We start from the raw sequence: 15,164 nt of genomic DNA on the forward strand, positions 1-15,164 counted from the left end.
CCCATCCTCGGCTACAAAAGCCGGCTCGAGGGACATGGAACGTCACCTCTCTGGCAGAGACAGAGACCGAGCTGGTGCATGAGGTCGAGAAGTTCCGACAAGGTATACCTCCACAAACGGCTTGGGCTCTGGTACCAGTACATTGGGGTTCACCCCATTGGACGAGAGGGTAGTCTCCCTCTGCCTTCGGGTGGGGGGACGGGTCCGCACTGTTGTTTGTCCCTATGCACCAAACAGCAGTTCAGAGTACCTACCCTTTTTGGTGTCCTTGGAAGGGGTGCTGAAGAGTGCTCCCGCTGGGGACTCCATCGTTCTGCTGGGGGACTTCAAAGCTCACGTGGGCAATGACAGTGAGACTTGGAAGGACGTGATTGGGAGGCCTTCTCAATTCCACCGACACGCCTTCCCATAAGGAAGCAGAGTCTGGGGTCTCTGAAGCGGTCTCTCCTATCGCTGGGGTTGAGGTCACTGAGATGGTTAAAAAGCTCCTCGGGGGCAAGGCCCCGAGGGTGGATGAGATTTGCCCGGAGTTCCTAAAGGCTCTGGATGTTGTGGGGCTGTCCTGGTTGACACACTTCTGCAACATCGCGTGGACATTGGGAACAGTGCCTCTGGATTGGCAAACTGGGATGGTGTGTGTGGGATCATACTCCTCAGCCTCTCCGGTAAGGTCTATTCAGGGGTGCTGGAGAGGAGGGTCCGTCGGGAAGTCGAATCTTAATTTCAGGAGGAGCAGTGTCGTGTGTGTGTGTGTGTGTGTGTGTGCGTGTGTGTTCCAGGTTTTGTCTTCCTCTCTCTCGTTGCTCACACACCTGCTCCTGTGAGCATCTTCACCACCTGTGCCTCGTTCATACCTAATTACAGATTGTATTTAACCTCGTGTCTCATTCCCACTCGTTGCCAGTTCGTTGTACCTTGTCGTCACGTTCCAGCATTCCTTGTCACAGACTCACAGTAAGACTTTGACCCTGTTCCGATTATCGACCTTGCCTCTTTGCCTCATGTTCTTGGATACTGTTGCCCTTCTTGGATTGCCTGCCCGTGTACCGACCTATGCCCGTCTATTAAACCTCTCTTTTTGGAAACTGTCCATTTGTTTTGGAGTCTTGCATTTTTGGGTCCTAGCCTCTGTTCCGTTCATGACAGAACGAACTGGCCATAACATGGACCCAGCAGACTCAGACCCGGTGCGCAAAGCCCTTCAAGCGCAGGGTCAACGCCTCTCGAAGCAGGATGAGCAGCTTGCTGCCCTCCACCTTCATCTAGAGGGACTGTCAAGGCATCAGGACAATATGATGAGACAGGTGGCCTCACAGTTTGAACTTCTTATGAAAATTATCCAAGACAAGGAACCAGTTGGCACCACACCCAATACCGCCACGGTATTTCCATGTGAAACAGTCAACATGCAGCCACCTGCCACCTCCGCTGCTGTCTGCCCACAGCTCTCTCGACCGGAGAGGTTCTCTGGAAATTCTGGGAACATTAAGCCGTTCATCACGCAGTGCGAACTCCACTTTGAGCTGCAGGCAGCTGCCTTCCCCACCGAGCGGGCAAAGATCGCTTTCGTCATTTCCCACCTGACTGGTCGTGCGGAGGCGTGGGCTACTGCTGAATGGAGCCACAATTCCGCCACGTGTCATTCATGGGCTTTTTTCGTAAAGACGATGGAGCAAATTTTTCAATTTTCCACTCCTGATCGTGAGGCAGCTCGCTCCCTTGTCACCTTACAACAAGGCATGCGCAGGGTGTCAGATTACGCGATTGAGTTTCGCATTCTAGCAGCTGAGAGTCATTGGAATAATCGGGCGCTACTCGATGCCTTTTTTCAAGGACTATCCCCCGCCGTCAAGGATCATTTAGTGCCGCTAGACCTGCCGACCGACTTGGACACTCTCATCGCTCTCGCCGTAAAAATCGACAGGAGGCTTTTGGATCGCGAGCTGGATGGAGATCGGCGGAAGGCTGCGTCACCGCGCACTTTGAGGACAAGCCTCGGTGACCAGCCAAACCAAGACAGATCCCCTGGTTCCGGTCTCAGCCCACTGGCTAACGTCCCCACGGAGGAACCCATGCAACTGGGCAGGTTCCGTCTCTCCCCTGAGGAACGTCAACGCCGGCTGAGGGAAGGGCGGTGCTTCTACTGCGGTCAGTTGGGTCATTCCGTGAGCAACTGTCACGTCAAAGTTGCCGGTGCCGGTAGCAAGGGCACGGGAGAGGTGAGTCTGAATTTGATGAAGGAAGACCCTACACGGGTTCTTCCTAAAGTGACACTATGCTCTCCTGATCAAGAAATTCATACACCTGTATTAATTGACTCTGGTTCTGACGCAAACTTACTCAACTCCATCCTCGTTAAACGTATGCACCTTAGAACCTTTGAAATAAAACGCCACCGCAACACCTATGCTGCAGACGGCAGTTTTATGGGCAAAATCACTCACCGCACTCAAACACTCACATTGACATTTCCCGATTCTCACTCGGAACGCATTAGTTTTCATGTTTTTGACGCCATGAATCAGGACCTTATCTTAGGGAACCCATGGTTGAGATTACATAACCCCCACATTGACTGGTCCTCTGGGCAGGTTATGTCATGGGGCAGCAATTGCGCCCGGAACTGTTTCAAGCCGCCATGTGATGTTCAGGGTCATGTTTCTAAGGACAATCCACAGACCCCATCTGGGGATCCTGATTTATCTCAAGTGCCCACCTGTTACCAGGATATTAAAGACGTTTTTTCCAAGTCCAAGGCCAAATCCCTTCCACCCCACAGACCTTATGACTGTGCTATTGACTTGCTGCCTGGAACCACACCCCCACGAGGCAGGTTGTTCTCTCTTTCAGGGCCGGAACACAAGGCCATGAAGGAGTACGTGGAGGAATCACTGGCAGCCGGCCTCATTCGCCCATCTTCATCCCCTGCGGGAGCAGGATTTTTCTTTGTGGACAAGAAAGACAAGACCCTGCGACCCTGTATCGATTACCGGGGTCTCAACGATATCACTGTAAAAAACAGGTACCCTCTTCCTCTCATCTCCACCGCCTTTGAGTTCCTGGAGGGAGCCAAGGTTTTCACCAAACTGGACTTAAGAAATGCATATCATCTAGTCAGAATAAGGGAGGGGGATGAATGGAAAACAGCATTTAACACACCAACAGGACATTATGAATATTTGGTAATGCCTTTTGGGCTTACTAACGCTCCAGCTGTTTTCCAGAACCTCGTCAATGATGTCCTGCGTGACATGCTGAATGTTTTTGTTTTTGTTTATTTGGATGACATTTTGATTTTCTCCCCGGATGAGGAGACTCACATTATTCATGTCCGCTCTGTTTTGCAGCAGTTACTGCAGAACCAACTATATGTTAAGGCTGAGAAATGTGAGTTCCACAGGGCGTCAGTTTCTTTTCTGGGTTTTGTCCTGGCTCAAGGTGAAGTCAAAATGGACCCTTGCAAAGTCGATGCAGTAATTAATTGGCCTACTCCCACGTCACGCAAAGATGTACAAAGGTTCTTAGGGTTTGCAAACTTCTACAGAAAATTCATCAGGAATTTCAGTTCTATAGCCTCTCCTTTGCATGATCTTACCTCGCCACACAAACCTTTTGCATGGAACCCGCTTTGTCAGGCAGCGTTTCAAAAACTTAAGTCGAGCTTTACCTCCGCTCCCATCCTTACTTTGCCAGATCTCCAACAGCAGTTTGTGGTAGAAGTCGATGCGTCTGATGCCGGAATAGGAGCAGTGCTCTCCCAGAAATCTCTCAAGGATGATAAATTACATCCTTGTGCTTTTCTCTCCAAAAAACTGACCCCAGCTGAGAAAAATTATGACATTGGTGACCGTGAACTGCTGGCAGTCAAGGTGGCCTTGATGGAGTGGAGGCACTGGCTAGAGGGGGCACAGACTCCGTTTTTAGTATGGACAGATCACAAGAACCTTGAGTATATTAAGACTGCTAAAAGATTAAATGCGAGGCAGGCTAGATGGGCTCTGTTCTTTACTAGATTTAATTTCACGCTATCCTACCGACCCGGTTCTAAAAATCGTAAGCCAGATGCTTTGTCACGCATTTTCTCCGAAGAGAATTCTTTGTCCAACCCAAAGACTATTTTGCCCAAGTCATGTTTTATTTCCGCTTTTGTTTGGGACATTGAAACGGCGGTTAAAGGGGCTCTGAAAGACACTCCTAGCCCTGACGATTGCCCTGAAAACAGGCTTTATGTGGTTCCGACCTTAAGGGGAAGAGTCATCCACTGGGCTCACACGAACCGCACTGTATGTCACCCAGGCATTGCCAAGACTCAATCAGTGGTCGAACAGCGCTTTTGGTGGCCTAATATTAGGAGGGATGTTATTGATTATGTCAATGCTTGCCAGGTATGTGCTGCCAACAAGCCCTCTCATCAACGTCCTTCTGGGGAGTTGCGACCCCTGCCAATACCACTATGTCCTTGGTCAGACATTTCCGTAGACTTTGTGACAGGATTACCGGCCTCTAAAGGCAATACCACCATTCTTACAGTTGTTGACAGGTTCTCTAAGATGGCACACTTCATTGCACTTCCAAAACTCCCCTCAGCTAAAGACACTGCCGAGCTGATGATTAATCAGGTTTTTAAGTTCCATGGTTTCCCCAAGAATGTGGTGTCTGATAGGGGTCCCCAATTCATTTCGCAATTTTGGAAGGAGTTTTGCAATCTCATAGGTGCTACCGTCAGTCTGTCATCTGGGTTTCATCCTGAAACCAACGGCCAAACCGAGAGGCTGAACCAGGACCTGGAGACGGGGCTCCGATGTCTCGCTTCACAGGATCCGCGATCCTGGTCTCAGAAATTGGTTTGGGTCGAATTCTCCCACAATTCCCTCCCCTCTGCATCCACTGGTCTATCGCCCTTTCACGTTGTGCATGGTTACCAACCATCTCTGTTTCCTGCCATAGCCCCTGAGTCCACAGTTCCAGCGGCATTAACCTTGGTGAGACGCTGCAGGAGGACCTGGGAGCGAGCCCGACAGATGCTGCTGCGCCAGGGATGGTCCTACAAAGCCGCTGCTGACCGTCGGAGGACACCGGCCCCGAACTACAAAGTGGGTCAGCGAGTTTGGCTCTCGACCAAACATATTCCACTCCGGGTGGAGTCCAAGAAGCTCGCTCCCAGGTTCGTTGGGCCCTTCCCCATCACAAAGATCATCAACCCTGTCACCGTGAAGCTGAGGCTCCCAAGGTCGATGCGGGTCCACCCTGCTTTTCATGTCAGCCTACTCAAACCAGCCCGGGACTCCCCTCTGGTCCCGCCTTCCAGGCCCCCTCCTCCCCCCCGGTTTGTGGATGGGGGCCCTGTCTTCGCTGTGAAGCGGCTGTTGTCGTCTCGTCGGAGGGGGAGGGGGTTTCAATATCTGGTGGACTGGGAGGGCTATGGGCCTGAGGAACGTTCATGGGTACCGTCTGCGTTTATCATGGATGATTCGCTCATTCGGGACTTCCACGTTGCGCATCCAGGGGCCCCAGGGCCGTCTGGGGCCGGCCGTTAAGGGGGGGGTACTGTCATGTGTGTGTGTGTGTGTGTGTGCGTGTGTGTTCCAGGTTTTGTCTTCCTCTCTCTCGTTGCTCACACACCTGCTCCTGTGAGCATCTTCACCACCTGTGCCTCGTTCATACCTAATTACAGATTGTATTTAACCTCGTGTCTCATTCCCACTCGTTGCCAGTTCGTTGTACCTTGTCGTCACGTTCCAGCATTCCTTGTCACAGACTCACAGTAAGACTTTGACCCTGTTCCGATTATCGACCTTGCCTCTTTGCCTCATGTTCTTGGATACTGTTGCCCTTCTTGGATTGCCTGCCCGTGTACCGACCTATGCCCGTCTATTAAACCTCTCTTTTTGGAAACTGTCCATTTGTTTTGGAGTCTTGCATTTTTGGGTCCTAGCCTCTATTCCGTTCATCACAGAGCAGTGTTGTTTTCGTCCTGGCCGTGGAACAGTGGACCAGCTCTAAACCCTCGAGTGTGCATGGGAGTTCGCCCAACCAGTCTACATGTGTTTTGTGGACTTGGAGAAGGGGTTCGACCTTGTACCTCGGGGAGTCCTGTGGGGGGGCTACGGGAGTATGGGGTACTGAATCAAGAGATACAGGGTGTTTGGTCCCTGTACGACCAGTGTCAGAGTTTGGTTTGCATTGCTGGCAGTAAGTCGGACCCGTTTCCGGTGAGATTCGGACTCCGCCAAGGCTGTACTTTGTCACCGATTCTGTTCATTACTTTTATGAACAGAATTTCTAGTCGTAGAGGGGGTCCGGTTTGGTGGCCTCAGTATTGCATCTCTGCTTTTTGCAGATGATGTGGTTCTGTTTTCTTCATCAAGCCGTGATCTCCAACTCTCACTGGAGCGGTTTGCAGACGAATGTGAAGCGGCTGAGATGAAAATCAGCACCACCAAATCTGAGACCATGGTTCTCAGTCGGAAAAGGGTGGCGTGCCCTCTGCAGGTCAAGGAAGAGATCCCGCCCCAAGTGGAGGAGTTCAAGTATCCTGGGGTCTTGTTCACGAGTGAGGGAAGAATGGAACGGGAGATCGACAGGCGGATCGGTGCAGTGTCTGCAGTATCTTTGTATCGGTCTGTAGTGGTGAAGAAGGACCTAAGCCGAAAGGCCAAGCTCTCAATTTACCGGTCGATCTATATTCCTACACTCACCTATGGTCATGAATGAAAGAAACAGACCCCGGATACACATGGCCAAAATTAGAGATAGGGTGAGAAGTTCGGGAGGGGATCAGAGTCGAGCTGCTGCTCTTCCACATTGAGAGGAGCCAGATGTGGTGGCTCGGGCATCTCATTAGGATGCCTCCTGGACGCTTCCCCGGTGAGGTGTACCATGTCCCACCGGGAGGAGACCCCGGGGACGACCCAGGACACGCTGGAGACACTATGAACGCCTTAGGATACCCCGGACGAGCTGGATGAAGTGGCTGGGGATAGGGAAGTCTGGGCGTCCCTGCTAATGCTACTGCCCCCTCTTCCCAACCTCGGATAAGCGGTAGAAAATGGATGCATGGATGGTTGCGGCTGAATCACAATCTTCAGCCGATTTCCTCTGTTGAGAGGTCAGGGTTAAAAGGGTTAAATATCTGATGATGTCCTTACCTGTTATTGGACTTTACTTTCCAGTGGTCTATCAACAGTTCCTGAAAGTTGTGGTCAATATCTTTTTCCTAAGGTAATGGTTGCGATGGACCTTTGAAAGACGTATGTACCACGTTTTTCACAAAACGAGGCACTCCAACTTGGCAACGTTAAAATTGCTGTAACTTCAAAATTTTCAGGTACTTCAGGGTATTATATATCATTTTGAAGTGAATTAAATGTACAATTAGAAAATATGAATATCTCAATTTACAGTTTATGACCCACGAGGACCTATTAACCAGAGCCGGCCGATCACATATTCGGAGTCTGATAAAACCAAGTTAATGGTCTCTGAAGAATTTATCGAAATAATTATTTTGGATGCATGACATCAGGAAACTTGGCTTGAGGTCCTTAGGTTTGTCAGTATGTTGGCACATGCACAAAAAGAAAGGAACACATTTCACTGAAGGGCAATAAAGTTCCCCTAAATCCAGCTGAAAGAAATTAGTACAGTAAAAACGATACTAGCTTGCTTAAATTTTATAAAATCAAATAGACATTTAAAATTTTTTGAAAAACAGTTTTTGAATATCTGACAAAATATGTTCTTTACTTCTTTTTATTTATTGTTGCCACAATGGTATACTGTAAACAATAGCCAAGTTTAAAGAACTGTTCCCTTACCTGAACTTGGCAGTTTCTGGTTCCATTTCAAGCAATTCCCTCACAGGAGAACGGGGCACATTTGCAGAGAATTTCTCTGCAAGTGATGCAGGGTTAGACAATTGTGATAGAAAATGTTTCATATACAGATGTTTATTTTAAATCACGAGATTGTATTATTAATAATGATAATAATAATAATAATTATTATTATTAGTATCAGTTTTTAGTATTACATTGGAAACTCAGTTCACTAACTTAATTTGTTCTGAAACTCTGTTCGTGATCTGAAATTTTTGCGGACCAAAACAGTTTGTCCCAGTGAAATGAATAGAAATAGAATGAATTCGTTCCGGACCCAGAACCAAGTCTCCTTGCAGCACAGTCCGTGGATGACGCGCCCAAACATGCAAAGCCCAGGAGCCTTCCCACCTCCCGCCAGATGACTGCCCGGTTACATTGCAAAAACGTACTTTCACGTACGGTGGTACGCATGTGCACCAGCAGTGACTGATCAGCATGCCGCATTTCCACAGTCAGAGGAAAGGAACTCCTCCTGTACTCCAAAGTAGAGCATTTACAATTCCTCAGAAGAAACAAATAGAAACATGATGCCACATGCCAGACGCCACCAGAACCACAACTCTATTTATGGCTTCTGAATAGCACAATCACTTGCACGTTTTAGCTTCTTTAGGAGCAGTGTCAGGGTCACACCTGATAGGGTGGGGGGCATTCGATCGGCACGGGGGGCACATTTTGCCACTAAATAAATGCGTGCATAGACACTGTTATAAAAATTTAAAAATTCCATACTTTTTCCAGACCCTAATTTAATAATTTTACCAGTTTTCTTGGTAAAACATTCACATAATTCGTGACAATTTAAGAAAATACAGTCCCCTCCAAAAGTATTGGTCCGGCAAGGACAATTCCTTTGTTTGTGTTGTATACTGAAGACGTTTGGGTTTCAGATGAAAAGATGGACAAGAGGCAAAAGAGGTATTTACATCAAGATGTGTTAAACAACAACTTGGAACAGAGCACCGTTTCTTTGACGCCACCCACTTTTCAAGTGAGCAAAGGTATTGGAACAGACATTATTAAATTACCGTAATTTCTCGTGTATAATGCACACCCTTGTACAACCCCAATTCCAATGAAGTTGAGACGTGTTAAATACAAAGAGAATACAATGATTTGCAATTCATGTTCGGCCTATATGTAATTAAATACACTACAAAGACAAGATAGTTAATGTTCAAACTGATCAACTTTATTGTTTTTAACAAATAATCATGAACTTAGAATTTTATGGCTGCAACACGTTCCAAAAAAGCTGGGACAGGTGGCAAAAAAGACTGCGAAAGTTGAGGAATGCTCATCAAAAACCTGTTTGGAACAGCCCACAGGTGAAGAGGCTAATTGGGAACAGGTGGGTGCCATGTTTGAGTATAAAAGTCAGTCATGCACAAGCAAAGATGGGGCGAGGTTCACCTCTTTGTGAACAAGTGCGTGAGAAAATAGTCCAACAGTTTAAGGACAATGTTCCTCAACGTACAATTGCTAGGAATTTAGGGATTTCATCATCTACGGTCCGTAATATCATCAAAAGGTTCAACGAATCTGGAGAAACCAACATTGAATGCCCGTGACCTTCGATCGCTCAGGCGGCACTGCATCAAAACCGACATCAATGTGTAAAGGATATTACCACATGGGCTCAGGAACACATCAGAAAACCAATGTCTGTAAATACAGTTCGGCATTACATCCGTAAGTGCAACTTGAAACTCTACTATGCAAGGCAAAAGCCATTTATCAACAACACCCAGAAACACCGCTGGCTTGTCTGGGCCCGAGCTCATCTAAGATGGACTGATGCAATGTGGAAAAGTGTTATGGACACAAAGTTCAAAAGCCAGCATCTGTGATGGTATGGGGCTGTGTTAGTGCCAATGGCATGGGTAACTTACACATCTGTGACGGCACCATTAATGGTGAAAGGTACATACAGGTTTTGGAGAAACATATGCTGCCAACCAAGCAACGTCTTTTTCATGGACGCCCCTGCTTATTTCAGCAAGACAATGCCAAACCACATTCTGCACGTGTTACAACAGCGTGGCTTCGTAGTAAAAGAGTGCGGGTACTAGACTGGCCTGCCTACAGTCCAGACCTGTCTCCCATTGAAAATGTGTGCCGCATTATGAAGCGTAAAATATGACAACGGAGACCCCGGACTGTTGAACAGCTGAAGCTGTACATCGAGCAAGAATGGGAAAGAATTCCACCTCCAAAGCTTCAACAATTAGTGTCTTCAGTTCCCAAACGTTTATTGAATGTTGTTAAAAGAAAAGGTGATGTCAACACAGTGGTAAACACGACCCTGTCACAGCTTTTTTGGAACGTGTTAAAGCCATATATTTCTAAGTTAATGATTATTTGCTAAAAACCATAATGTTTATCAATTTGAACATTAAATATCTTGTCTTTGTAGTGTATTCAATTAAATATAGGTTGAACATGATTTGCAAATCATTGTATTCTGTTTTTATTTATGTTTAACACAACGTCCCAACTTCATTGGAATTGGGGTTGTATAATGCGCACCCCCAAACTTGACCTAAAAATTCTGGAAAACCCTTAAACTAATGTATAATGCATTTTTACAATGCATGATTTTGCTTCTACCCATATGATCAAAACATGAAGTAGTATCTGTATTTGTTAGTTTTTTTTAATTCACAGCCCAACTTTTATTTAATAAATGGAAAACACACAGTTGTGCTCATAAGTTTGATTACCCAGGCAGAATTTGTAAGATGTATACAATTCTTTAAAGAAAACATGAAGGACCAGGCGAAACACATTTCATTTTATTTTAATGGGATTCAAATTAAACTGTCAAGCATGTCAGAAAATCATTATCATTAAACAAAACATAACCATAGATAAATTAATAATGGTAGTTGTTCAGTCATCAGTCGCATTTAAAAAATGTTTTTTCCCAAACTCTGCCTGGGTATGTAAACTTATAACACAATTGAATATATAGGCAGTCCTATTTACTTTTGTCGTCGGAATGAAAGTGTAGGCTACAGCTTTTTCATAACCTCTAGGTGGCATACTAGAATTAAAGTGTACAACATTTTCATAACCTCTAGGGGGCGGTGGCATATTGGAATGAAAGTGGACATCTTTTCCATAACCTCTAGACAGCGGCATACATTTATAACGTGAAAGTCAAAATTTCTCCTCTACCTATGTGTAATGCGCACTATTGACTTTTGACAATTTTTTTTTGGGGGGGGTGGGGATGTGCATTATACACGAGTAATTACGGTAACTTAAAGTGAATAATATTTAATATTTGGCGGCATAACCCTTACTTCCAAGAACTGCATCAAGCCTGCGACGCATTGACTTCCCCAGACTGTTGCATTCTTAATTTGAAATGCTTTTCCAGGCCTTTACTGCAGCCTCTTTTAATTCTTTCGTTTCTGGGGGTTTCTCCCTTCAGTCTCCTTTTCAGGAGGTAAAACACGCGACAATTTGTGCCATGTGCGCGTCAAGTGACGCATAGGGGCCACACGGCCCAATGCGTCCATCATGTGATGCATTGCGAGCGCGGGAGTATAAAGAGGCCATTATTCAGTACACCAGTAGTTTCTCTCTTTTTCAGGACATTCCAAATTGTTGGATTGGCTATGCCCAGCTCTGAACAATTTTCCCTCTTCTCTCAGCTTCAAAATGGTTTGCTTTTCTCCCATAGGCAGCTCTCTGGTCTTCATGTTTGCGTCACAGCAAATGCAGTTTTCACAGGTGAAATCCAAAGCCAAAAGCAAGCACTAATGTTTAAACAATCAATCTAAAAGGCAATACCTGAGTAACTAGAAACACCTATTAGTCACATGCTCCAATATTTTGCTCACTTGAAAAGTGGGTCGATTCAAACAAAAGGTGCTGTGTCCTGAGTTGTTTACCATATCTCGATATAAATACCATGAAATAAAAGCTGAAATTCTAACCTTTTGTCTCATATTCATCTTTTGATCTGAAACCCAAATGAAACCCAACAAAAAGAAAGGAATTTACTTTGCCGTTCCAATATTTTTGGAGGGGACTGTAGATGTTTTGTAGTCAAAATAGAAAGTCTTACAAAAATAATTTATTTTCCCTTGCAACGTCTGAGGGCTTGACAATGAACAGTCACTCCAATCCCATAACTTTCTAAGGGAATGTAAATGCTATTCAGTACACCAACAAACAAATTTGTTTGACAATGTTAAATAATGACCACAGCTATAGTGATAAAATCAGTTATCATGATTACACGCAATATTGGATATATTTATACAGTTGTGCTTAAAAAGTGTCTCAAACAATATTGGCTAAAATGTGTCAGACGTTTAAACTATGACTGCATAAAAAGAGACTATGCTTTCTTTTTTTCTTGACTGACATAAAATCAGACTAAAACTTTCCTGTTTTCGGTCAATTATGACGTCCAAAATTATTTCTATTTTCTTCATGCCAGAATAGTGAGAGAATGATTTTTTTTTAAGACAAAAATATATATAATAGACAACACATTCGTGCTGATGGGGTGCCAATATGCTCGTGGGGTGCCAGTACTTTTGAGCACGACTATGTGATGGTTGATACAAACTCTCAGTATGGCAAAGCTGTACTCTCTGTCGGTCTTGACTGGACGGTGGCATAATATTGTCCCAGTGTATCATTCAAAACATCAGTGGTGAAGTGTTCAGGTCTTTCTAAATACAGTAGACTGAGAACAATATAGTACTGAATTGTTGAGATATGGCTTGAAATCTCACCCATGCATGTTGTGTTGTGAAGTAGCGGTAAAATGGATGAGATCTGCCGCCCCCCGCGGCCCATTGCCAGCAGTTATAGAAGCCGCTGGAGGTGCAGCACAACAGTGTAGTGCCGTTAGCCTCACAGCCTCCTTCCCTCCTCCTCCTCCTGGCCGCTCATGGAGCACCATTCTGTAGTCACAGAAGCGCGTTGTCCGCAGAATTTCAAGGAGGGAAAATTGTCCTGGTGGCGTGGTTTATGGAGCTGGGCGGTGGCCGAAGGCAGGGACCTTGGCGATCTGATCCCTGGCTACAGAAGCTTGCTCTAGGGACGTGGAATGTCACCTCTCTGGCAGGGAAGGAACCCGAGCTGGTGTGTGAGGTCGAGAAGTTCCGAGAAGATATAGTCGGGCTTGCCTCCACTCGCCCAACTAGTCTACATGTGTTTTGTGGACTTGGAGAAGGTGTGTGACCGTGTCCTTCATGAAGTCCTGTGGGGGGTGCTTCGGGATGATGGGGTACCAAAACCCTGATACGGGCTGTTCATTCCCTGTACGACCAGTGTCAGAGTTTGGTCCGCATTGCTGGCAGTAAGTCGGACTCTGTTCCGGTGAGAGTTGGGCTCCACCAAGGCTCCCCTTTGGCACCGATTCTGTTCATTCCTTTTATGGACAGAATGTCTAGGCGCGGCAGAGGTATACCGGGGGTCCGGTTTGGTGGCCTCATTATTGTATGTCTGCTTTCTGCAGATTATGTGCTTCTTCATCAAGGTGTGATCTCCAACTCTCATTGGAGCGTTTCACAGCCGAGTGTGAAGCGGCTGAGATAAAAATAAGCACCTCCAAATCCGAGATCATGGTCCTCAGTCGGAAAAGGGTGGCGTGCCCTCTCCAGGTCGGGGATGAGATCCTCCCCAAGTGGAGGAGTTCAAGTATCTTGGGGTCTTGTTCACGAGTGGGGGAAGAATGGAACGGGAGATCGACAGGCGGATCGGTGCAGCGTCTGCAGTGATGCGGACTTTGTATCGGTCCGTTGTAGTGAAGATTGAGCTAAGGCGAAGCTCTCAATTTACTGATCGATCTACGTTCCTACCCTCACCTAGGGTCACAAGCTGTGTGTCGTGATCGCAAGAACAAGATCCCGGATACAAGCGGCCGAAATGAGTTTCCTCCGCAGGGTGTCCAGGCTCTCCCTTAGAGATAGCGTGAGAAGCTTGGTCATCCGGAAGGAGCTCAGAGTAGAGCCGCTTCTCCTCCACATTGAGAGGAGCCAGATCTGGTGGCTGGTGCATCTGATTAGGATGCGTCCCGGACGCCTCCCTGGTGAGGTGTTCGAGGCATGTCCCACCGGGAGGAGACCCCGGGGACTATGTTTCAAGATCCCCCCGGAAGAGCTGGATGAAGTGGCTGGGGAGAGGGAAGTATGGGTGTCCCTGCTCGAGCTACTGCCTCCACGACCCAACCTCTGATAAGTGGAAGAAAACGGATGGATGGAAAACTGTCCTGGTGGCGCGGTTTATAGTCATTATGCCAGCTCAGAGGCTGTTCTCTGCAGCCAAGAGTGTGATATACAGTGGGTAAGGAAAGTATTCAGACCCCCTTAAACTTTTCATACTTTATATTGCAGCCATTTGCTAAAATCATTTAAGTAATTTCCCCCCCTCAATGTACACACAGCATCCCATATTGACAGAAAAAAACAGTATTATTGAAACTGGTGAGCCTTGGTGAGAGAGGTAAAGAAGAACCCAAAGATCACTGTGGCCGAGCTCCAGAGATGCAGTCGGAGATGGGAGAATGTTCTTGAAAGTCAACCATCACTGCAGCCCTCCACAAGTCAGGGCTTTATGGCACAGTGGCCCGACGGAAGCCTCTCCTCAGTACAAGACACATGAAAGCCCGCATGGAGTTTGCTAAAAAACACTTGAATGACTCCCAAGATGGTGAGAAATAAGATTCTCTGGTCTGATGAGACCATGATTTTTGGCCTTAGTTCGAAGTGGTATGTGTGGAGAAAACCAGGCACTGCTCATCACCTGGCCAATACAGTCCCAACAGTGAAGAATGGTGGTGGCAGCATCATGCTGTGAGGGTTTTTTTCAGCTGAAGGGACAAGACGATTGCAATCGAAGGAAAGATGAATGCAGCCAAGTACAGGGATATCCTGCCCGAAAACCTTCTCCAGAGTGCTCAGGACCTCAGACTGGGCCAAAGCTTCACCTTCCAACAAGACAATGACCCTAAGCGCACAGCTAAAATAACAAAGTCGTGGCTTCAGAACAACTCTGTTCTTGAATGGAGTGAAAAATTTAAGGGGGTCTGAATACTTTCCGTACCCACTGTATATCTGTGTTTTATTTATTTTTATTTGTTTGAAATTGCCCCCTCCTTGAGCAGTCACCTTGTCGTGGTGTAGGGGTTTGTGTGTCCCAGTGATCCTAGGAGCTAAGTTGTCTGGGGCTTTATGCCCCTGGCAGGGTCACCCATGACAAACAGGTCCTAGGTGAGGGACCAGACAAAGCACGGCTCAAAGACCCCTAATGATGACG

At 46.6% G+C, this 15,164-nt stretch overlaps 1 protein-coding gene across 2 annotated transcripts in view; it reads right to left on the minus strand.

The window, feature by feature from the left end:
* The window catches only part of dicer1 (dicer 1, ribonuclease type III), a 216,910-nt gene that overhangs the window by 7,367 nt on the left and 194,379 nt on the right, over positions 1-15,164 (minus strand). Inside the window, exon 28 of one of the 2 annotated variants that reach the window (XM_061695435.1) lies at positions 7,818-7,893. The exons of the other annotated variant lie outside the window; for it this stretch is intronic. Within the exon in view, the coding sequence (XP_061551419.1) occupies positions 7,818-7,893 (76 nt within the window). The remainder of the gene's footprint in view (positions 1-7,817; positions 7,894-15,164) is intronic. 2 annotated transcript variants of the gene reach the window in all.

This window comes from Phycodurus eques, chromosome 14 (assembly GCF_024500275.1).
Source record: "Phycodurus eques isolate BA_2022a chromosome 14, UOR_Pequ_1.1, whole genome shotgun sequence".
In the NCBI taxonomy this organism is placed as follows: domain Eukaryota; kingdom Metazoa; phylum Chordata; class Actinopteri; order Syngnathiformes; family Syngnathidae; genus Phycodurus; species Phycodurus eques.